This window comes from Protomyctophum bolini, assembly GCF_963924005.1.
Source record: "Protomyctophum bolini genome assembly, chromosome: 6".
Lineage (NCBI taxonomy): Eukaryota > Metazoa > Chordata > Actinopteri > Myctophiformes > Myctophidae > Protomyctophum > Protomyctophum bolini.
In genome coordinates this window covers 24,370,156-24,379,591 of record NC_137867.1, presented here as the reverse complement: position 1 = coordinate 24,379,591, position 9,436 = coordinate 24,370,156, and the positions used below count along the sequence as shown (strand labels likewise).

Sequence of the window (9,436 nt, the reverse complement as noted above, 5' to 3'; positions counted from 1 at the left end):
AGAATTCACAAGTGACATAAACTTAATTTGGTTATTATATAGGCCTACCACTGTTTTTTTTTGTTTGTTGTTTTTTTTAGGATACAGAGTTGATTCTGTAAAGACTGAGCCACTTGCATAATTTGAAATCATACAGAATAGTCGTGTAAATTGTATGTAGTAGACAACAACAACAGAATGACTGAAGAGAGGAGGTTATAATGTCGTTGGCAAGGAAGAGACGGAAGTAAAGTAAATCAAGTGGGAGGGGACGAAGGCCACAGCACTTTGCAAGCTGCTACGGTAAGATCTGTTTGGCGTTTTCTTTTCAGTTTCATTGTGTCGCGGGTGTGATTTCAACTTCGGCAGGTACGTAAAGTCAGCTGGGTTGCTCTTGAAATAAATCGTTAGATTAAAGGCTTAACTATCCAGGCAAAGGCTTCCTTAAGCCTCTACTCAGAAGGTCATGTCTTACTAGCGGTGTTTGCTAGCTAACTACAACATTAGCCCAGCAGCGTTATCGGACACTTAGAAGACACCACGTACAGCACAACTAGCAGTTAGCAGCCGATCCATTCATCTAACATTACAGCAAAGATGCAGGAATGGGCAAATCAGCTATGCGTGAGTAATGCCTGATAATGACGACTCTGCGAAGGGGTCGAACGAAGCCGTATCGTTATGATGAATGATGGTAGACGTGTTAGTCAGGTTGTAGCCAGTTAGCTACTTGAGTTAGCCAAAACAATTCACTTACGCTAGCTTGAAGTTTGCTATTAAGAATATATTCTATAGATGTCTCGCTGACAGCTAGACATTATTAGAGGTTGACACGTCATCAATAATATTAGCAAAGCTTTGGCTTTAATATACTATAATTAACCGTTTATCTAATGTAGCTATACTAACCGTTATGTTGTCTAAATGATAGTATCTGATGTTGACAGCTGCCAAAAACTGGTGGAATCAAAATGGTTTCAAATTCAGTCGCTGCATGACTGCAGCCATCTGTTTTGGTAGTTTCATTTGAATTTTCAGATATTGTTTTATGTATTATTATTCGATGTACTTGAGAATATTGCAGGTTTATTCAAACAGAATCGACTTGCTGTTACACAGCATATTCATTTTAACAAAATGCCTGACAAACATTACAGTTTACAATACAGAAAGCAGGTTTGTTTGTCTGAGGTCTCTGAGGGAATTACATTTAGGAACGGTTGATTAAAGTTGGTCTTTTAAAGAACCGTTTGTTTCAGTTTTATTTGACTGTAAAAGTGTCGTGTGTAACATTACAAAGGGTTCCATGGTGTCTTATCTGGGACTGGGACTTATGTAAAATGATGACAGTTAACATTATGGTGCACAATGGGACATCACTTATATCTTATTAAATCTTTAACAATGTGGTGATTATTATGTTTATTATGAGGTTGTTATTGGATAAAGGAAAACAATATTTAATTGGCACATAGTTTTTCCACCAAATATAATTCCCACTGAAGCGTAATGTTCATTTCTCTAATGATGTAGTCTTTACAAAAGTATTCCGCCATACACAGACTGATAAACTGCCATACGTTCTTCGCACCATTAAGTCTATAATTTTCTTGTTTGTTTTTTCTTTTCAGGTTAATCTTAAAATGAGAGGATTATGTTAACATTGTTTATGGTAGCTTTAATTATAGAATATAGTCTGTTTTGTCAAAATAAGAAAATACCGTTCCCATAAATGTATTGCATAAAGAGTGTAATTTAATAACAAGAAGTCATGTTTGTGTGCTGTAGGACTGCAGAATTACGAATTATGTGGCATTATATGTCAGACTCAATGCTGATTTTAGTTTAGTTTTTTTTCTCCTTTTTTTACTAGTAAAAGCCCATTGTTTTCTGAGAAAACATGTCTCGTCAAAGTGAAGACTGCAATTCCTTCCTTTTTGCCAGTACTTGCACTTTCTAGAATTTCCTGTTTTGCTTGTGAATCCCTGAGTTTCCATTCAGGAAAGAGATGATCATGAGTTGTTATTTCTCTTTCTCATATTCTCACAGGAAAACCGACAATTTGGATCCAAGATGACGGACTCCAAGTATTTCACAACTACCAAGAAAGGTGTGAAATTAATTAATGTATCATTGTTTTTTAAAGTAACTCTAAAGACACTTTTTAAAGAATGAAACATTCAGTAGTGTTGGACATTACCGGCACACAGCACAACTAATTACTATACCATGATTTCACTAATATTCTTTCTTACAGTAACCCTGACTCAAAAAGTTCACTTGTTACAATTTTCACAACCTTTGGAACTGCAAGCAGAGATGTTGTACTACATGTAACATGATTTGCGTGCCCATAGTGGTAGCAGAGTATAAGGATTTAACGACTTCTGTGACTAATTTCCAAAGCTGACTAAGGTGGTACAGGGGCTGCTTACCCTTCCTCTCCACAGTGTCCGTTCAGTGAAGTACACACTGAAGTGCTAGAAACTGCTCAACCTCTCCACTGGTGTTCCGTTGAACATAAGGGGATCTAGGTCCTGCCATTGTGTACAAAAATCGATCCTATAAAGGGAATCTTGAAGTTCAAGACCAAGGATCCTTTACATGAAACAGATGTCTCAGCTTGTAGATGGGCTATTTTTGGCGAATGCCAGAATAGGGATGCTAGGGGTTCAACTGGTCAATGTAAAAAAAAAGATCCTATCTCACAAAGATCTGGCTGCCCCTAGTACCTCTGAGAACCCCCTCGGGGTCCTACTCTGGACCCCCTGTTGAAGACTCATGTCCTATACCTATAATATTGTTTAGCAAACAACAATGTTATAACTTAAGGCTAGTCTGAAGTTGGAAAGAGTGTAATTACTAAAAGCAGCAATTGAACAAAGTTGTTGGCGAGTCATCAGATCGTCATGTATTTCACACTACAGGAGTCTTTTTTTTAAAATCGTCTGTCATTATATCTTTGTGACTTTCACACTAAACGATTGGTCGCTGACCAGGGATAACACACTGCAAGAGTTCACCAAGATGCGATCCAGACACGATATAGGCTATATACCGGTACATCATATGTTTTTTATTCCAATTCATTTTGACATCTCACGCACGTGCAGGATGCCGTGATACAAGCACGAGACCGACACAGGACGCGCGCCTCTCTCTCTCTCTCTCTCTCTCTCTCTGCATGCACGCCACACACACGCACACACACACACAGCCGGCGAAATGTTTGTGATAGCATGTAGCCTACAGTACGTGGGCTGCAGCGAGACAGGACGTTAAATATAACTCTCCGTCTCTCTCCGTGCACGCAAATACACACACCACACACACAGAGAGAGACCGCGCACAAGGTCCAAAAGTTTGCTCCGATGTGGTTTTATCAACATTATTCAAGTGAAATGAGTCGGTTTTATAGACTATAGGCAACATTGGGCTAATATAGTTACCAGTGTACGACACAGGACAGGTATTTACCAAAGGAATAAAGGTTATACTGTATATATTATCAACTGATCATCTATCGATACAGTCGAGTCGTGTCAGTGAGTGCTCTCATTGGCTGCAATACAGGACTTCTCGGGACGTGGTCGCAACCCATGTCATACTGTACGATGTCCAGTCGGCGACAGAGCCAAATAACAAACCTTGATATTCAGAAACGGTCTGAGAGGCGTCGGTGAGCACTTTTATCTGAGCTAATGCTTCTCACAGAGCCTTTCACACACGGCGAGCAAAACCTCGGTGATCAAAGCCCGATCTTGCATCGGATCGGGAGTTTTGTCGTTGAAGGCAACGTTGCCTTCAGTAAACATAACACTCTTGTGCCGAGCAGATATTCAGTTTGCGGGCCTATCTTTCTTTCTTAATATTGATGTGTACTGGCCTACGCACCTGTTGGTATGCCTTATCTCTAGTTGTGCGAAAGCTTTTTCCTACAAATTTTCCTGAAAATATACTTCGGCAAGGACAGTCAACTTCATATTTGTACATTGAAAATACCTTGTTGGTCTTTATTGTGTGACAAAGGCATAAGTCGTGTTTGAATTAACATGTATGTGCTTTCCTTTGTGGTTCTCTTCAATGTGCGCAGGGGAGATATTTGAGCTGAAGGCGGAGCTTAACAGTGATAAGAAGGAGAAGAAGAAGGAGGCTGTTAAGAAGGTCATAGCGTCTATGACGGTTGGAAAGGATGTCAGGTGATATAATAATATAATTGAACCCCCATGCAGTGACTTGATATTCTCTTTTAGCCTTCAATTTGGGTTCTGTAGTAACATAAAAAAATCTGTTCCTGTTTAGTGCTTTGTTTCCAGATGTGGTGAACTGCATGCAGACTGACAATCTTGAACTCAAGAAGCTGGTCTACCTTTATCTGATGAACTATGCTAAGAGCCAGCCTGATATGGCCATCATGGCTGTTAATACCTTCGTTAAGGTAAAGTACTAATCTTTTGTAAGGTAAAGTACTAATCTTTTGTAACCAACATGGACCTGTCTCTGGTCTATGGTTCTTGCATGCTGATGATAAAAGGAGGTTGTGGCTTTGAGTACGTCACTTACTTGACTTTAGTTATTTTGGCTCCCTCAGGATTGTGAAGATCCAAATCCTCTGATTCGTGCTCTGGCTGTGCGTACCATGGGCTGTATCCGTGTGGACAAGATCACAGAGTACCTCTGCGAGCCTTTGCGGAAATGTTTGAAGGATGAGGACCCTTATGTGAGGAAGACGGCAGCTGTGTGCGTGGCAAAGCTCCATGATATCAATGCTCAGCTGGTGGAGGACCAGGGCTTCTTGGATACCCTCAAAGACCTGATCTCTGACTCCAACCCCATGGTACGGTTTGTTCAGGTCTGATGCAGGGTTAAAATGTAGGATCTAGCTCTGGTATTGTTTCGCTTATACTGGCTTGGGGCAAAATTATGCCTGGGCTCCAAACCATTTTGAGTTTTGTCGTTTCTTTTTTATTTTGAAGTGCATTGGCCATGACATTTTTTGTATTATTTCAATGCACCCATGTCCGCATCCTCAGAATCATCTCATCCCCACGTAAACCAGATCATAAAAACTTTTTTTCCACTTAAGGAATATTGCCTGCATCTTGCACCCCCTGTCTTTCTCTGCCAACCTCTTCAGACTTGCGTTCGCCAGCAAACCATATCCCTTGGTTGTTCTGTTTTTGAGAGGCGCTAGCCCCTCCAATGCATGGCTTGAAGATTACTTCATATGGCAGTTTAGTTTAGAGCATGTATGACGTAAATAGTTTGCCAGCCAAGGCTATGGACTTTATTTATTTAGTTTATTTAGGGCACTAAATTCACCCGTGTGAAGTGGGGGGCGCTAATATATTAAAGTCTAACTCATGTTGATTAGGTGATGTAAAACAAATGGTGCCAACACAAATATTAAATGCCATTAACAAAGAGACAATATGACGTAATGAGTTACAAAATGACGTTGAAACATTGAACTAAAGACAAACATTAAACCTGTATATAGGAGGGGCTAGCGCCCCTCAAAAACAGTGGACGCCTCTCACTTCACACAAGTGATTGTTACTTGCGCAAGCAGAGCGCGCAAGTAATAATTTCGCTTGGTCTCTTCAAAGTTACAGCCGTCTTTTTCAACCGTTTTTATGTGTATGCAAATCTGTTCCTGTTTTGCTGGGACCAGATACCACATTACGTCATCACTGAGAGCTAGTCATACATTATACACACACACCATGTACTCTGGTCCCAGCTCTCAACGATGACGTAATGTGGTATCTGGTCCCAGCAAAGCAGGCACAGATTTGCATATACATACTCAACTACATACTCTGTATGTAGTTGTAATGTGATTTGTAATTACTTGCGCAAGCAGAGCGCGCAAGTAATAATTTCGCTCGGTCTCTTCAAAGTGACAGCCGTCTTTTTCAACCGTTTTTATGTGTATGCAAATCTGTGCCTGGTTTGCTGGGACCAGATTACACAGATGACCATTTATCTTACGTATCACTGAGAGCTAGTCATACATATACACACCATGTACTCTGGTCCCAGCTCTCAACGATGACGTAATGTGTAATCTGGTCCCAGCAAACCAGGCACAGATTTGCATACACATAAACGGTTGAAAAAGACGGCTGTCACTTTTTGGCACCAAGTAACCACAGTATACTGCTAATCAAATTACAACTACATACTCTAGTTGTAATTTGTAATTTGTAAATCTGTGCCTGGTCTGCTGGGACAGATTACACAGATGACCATTTCTCTTACGTCATCACTGAGAGCTAGTCATACATATACACACCATGTACTCTGGTCCCAGCTCTCAACGATGACGTAATGTGTAATCTGGTCCCAGCAAACCAGGCACAGATTTGCATACACATAAAAACGGTTGAAAAAGACGGCTATCACTTTTTGGCACAAAGTAACCACAGTATACTGCTAATCAAATTACAACTACATACTCTATATAGTATAATGTATATGTATACGTATGTCTAGTCATTAGTCATTGCTGGGACGGTGCATACGCATCGGAAAGGCTGGGACGGTGCATAGGGCGCAAAGTAACCACAGTATACCGCTAATCAACTTACAAATGACATACATAGAGGCAGAAACTGAGATTTGACAGTTTGTAGCGGTTTGTAGCGGTCAAAAGTACCTACTAGTGTGCAACAAGCAAGTATGCACTTGGCAGAGTGCAGTTCTAGTTTTTAATAGATCTATTTATTACTTACCATTTGAGTACTTCATAGATTATAATCAGAAGCTTCCTATCGAAGTAAGTCTGTCTCATTTTGCTCATTCATTTTTCTCATTAGGTGGTAGCAAATGCAGTGGCAGCCCTGTCTGAGATCGCAGAGTCTCACCCCAACAGTAACCTTCTGGACCTGAACCCCCAGTCCATCAACAAGCTGCTGACAGCTCTTAATGAGTGCACAGAATGGGGACAGATCTTCATTCTGGACTGCCTGGCCAACTACACACCACGGGATGACCGCGAGTCCCAAAGGTTGGAGAGCACACCTCACAAACAAGTCTCTTTAGTGTCACATTAGAATAATATATACCCAGGCTGTTATTCTTTATTTTGCATCTCTTTTCTGCCTTATCCCCGCCATCGCTGTCTTTCTCCAGCATCTGTGAGCGAGTGACCCCTCGATTGTCCCATGCTAACTCTGCAGTGGTGTTGTCAGCTGTCAAAGTTCTGATGAAGTTCATGGAGATGCTGCCTAAGGATCTAGACTATTACGGAACCTTGCTGAAGAAGCTGGCTCCGCCCCTGGTCACCCTGCTGTCAGCAGAGCCTGAGCTGCAATATGTTGCACTCAGAAACATCAACCTCATTGTACAGAAACGGTAAACATTACCATCATGATGATGATTAATGGAACATTATTGGGTCCTTTTTGGATTCTAGGCTTCTGCACATCCATCTATAATGTTATAGTATTCATGTAATTTGTCACTAATTAAAACATTTTTGTCCATTTACTATTTCTTAAGCCCAGAGATACTGAAACATGAGATGAAGGTGTTCTTTGTAAAGTACAATGATCCCATTTATGTAAAGCTGGAGAAGTTGGACATCATGATCCGCCTAGCTTCTCAAGCCAACATCGCACAGGTAAAGCACGGATCACTGTTTATAAACTCTATGTGGAAAACGGATATAAAACATTGTCTGATTTAGTACAGTAAACACGCATACTGTACATATATACATTTTTTTCTTCAGTTTTTACAATTTAAACATGTAATTATATAAAGAAAAATCATAAGTGACCCAGTGGTACTGACAGTGATATGTCCTGCTGTAGGTGTTGGCTGAGTTAAAGGAGTATGCCACTGAGGTAGACGTGGACTTTGTTCGTAAAGCAGTTCGAGCCATTGGCCGCTGTGCCATCAAAGTAGAGGTAGGTGGAGATGACATATTTCCGACTAGATCTAATCTCTATTTTAGGGGAGGAAACAACAGTGTATCGAAATCAGTATAACTAATTACTGAACATATAAGTATATTTCATGTTTACTGGTACAACGGCACAGATTGAAATGTCACAAATGGACAAGAAATGCATCATGTTTATGCGCTGTGCTGTAGGTGTCTCATTTAGCCTGACCGTTGTGTTTGTATTTGCTGTTTCTGTTCATTAGCAATCAGCAGAGCGCTGTGTCAGCACTCTGCTGGACCTCATTCAGACTAAGGTGAACTATGTGGTGCAGGAAGCCATTGTGGTGATCAAGGACATCTTCCGCAAGTACCCCAACAAGTATGTTGTCTATCAATGCCTCTGCTGCATGACTGGCTGAGTGTGTGTATATACGGGTGGGGGTGAGTGGTTATGATCCAATTGTCTTGTTCTTATTAAGCGAAATGCAGGAAATGATGCTTATTGTTTGCATCAGCTGTGGGATACTTGAGAAAGTTTCACTAGGGGGATGATATTCATTTATCCTGGATTGAAAAGCAATTCAGGTTTGTTTTTTTGACATTTACATTTCATTACTTTGTCATTTATAACTGCATGCAAGATCTTTTTTTTCTTTTTCTGTTAACATATGTTTATTGATTTTTCTTTACAACATAGTATTTTCATAGCAATTATTCACATATGTTTTCCCCCCACACCCACATGGCAGCACAAACACTAAACTAAAAATCAGGATATGTCTATAAATACAAAGCAAAAAAACACATTACACACAGTTAAACAAACAAATGCACAATGTCTGCATGCAAGATCTTTTAATTTTCCACTGGTAAAGGGTTTGACATAGTGGTGGAGCCTGTTCTAACATGTGGTTATACTGACTATACTCACTGATTATCATGTACTGATTTCCAGATGGAACAGAGTAAAAGCTCACAGTTTTCCGCTTGACCTTAATGGTGAAAAGGCATGCAAATGACATGTTTACACATTAAGTTATTCACAATCGATCCAATTGTTGTTGGAGGGCAGGACAGTGCAGTTGGAGCATGATTCTTGAGGTCAGGGACAGGGTCCAGTGGACTTTGATCCATACGTCAGTTAGATAGCGCTCTCCCACACACACTCCATCGTACTGTAGATCCCTGGGCTGCTTTTCCCCTTAAACCACAGACAGAGCTATTACAGTATGGTTTCAATATTAAGTTTAGCTCTCTGTGATGAGTCAGTATTCAGTCAAACTTCTGCCTGCAATTTATTTGACATTACTTCATATTTTCTTAAATAATGTAGGAAGTTTGAATTTCTTTTTTTGAAATGCATTATTTATTTACAGAATATATTGTTACCCTCTTTGCCTGATTTAGTTTTCTGTTCCATTGGCTGCAATTGGAAGGCTGAAGTCAAGGGTCTGACCAACAGAGGGCCATAGACAATCATTAATCAACAGTACCCTACAGTGTCTGTGGGTTTTTAGAGATTCTGATTAACCTCGACGGCGCCTGTGTACCTTGCTGTGCGTG

At 40.3% G+C, this 9,436-nt stretch overlaps 1 protein-coding gene across 4 annotated transcripts in view; it reads left to right on the top strand.

The window, feature by feature from the left end:
* The first annotated feature begins 221 nt into the window (after nt 1–221).
* ap1b1 (adaptor related protein complex 1 subunit beta 1) overlaps nt 222–9,436 on the top strand; it is a 43,927-nt gene continuing 34,712 nt past the window's right edge. The window contains exons 1-10 of one of the 4 annotated variants that reach the window (XM_080765209.1): nt 222–282; nt 2,029–2,089; nt 4,073–4,178; nt 4,282–4,417; nt 4,571–4,816; nt 6,801–6,991; nt 7,117–7,338; nt 7,486–7,606; nt 7,800–7,895; nt 8,137–8,252. In XM_080765209.1, coding sequence (XP_080621335.1) covers nt 2,053–2,089; nt 4,073–4,178; nt 4,282–4,417; nt 4,571–4,816; nt 6,801–6,991; nt 7,117–7,338; nt 7,486–7,606; nt 7,800–7,895; nt 8,137–8,252 — 1,271 coding nt within the window. In that variant the 5' untranslated portion in view covers nt 222–282; nt 2,029–2,052. Of the gene's footprint in view, nt 349–518; nt 604–2,028; nt 2,090–4,072; nt 4,179–4,281; nt 4,418–4,570; nt 4,817–6,800; nt 6,992–7,116; nt 7,339–7,485; nt 7,607–7,799; nt 7,896–8,136; nt 8,253–9,436 lie in introns of those variants that run through there. The other 3 variants (XM_080765210.1, XM_080765211.1, XM_080765208.1) reach the window with 3 other exon arrangements.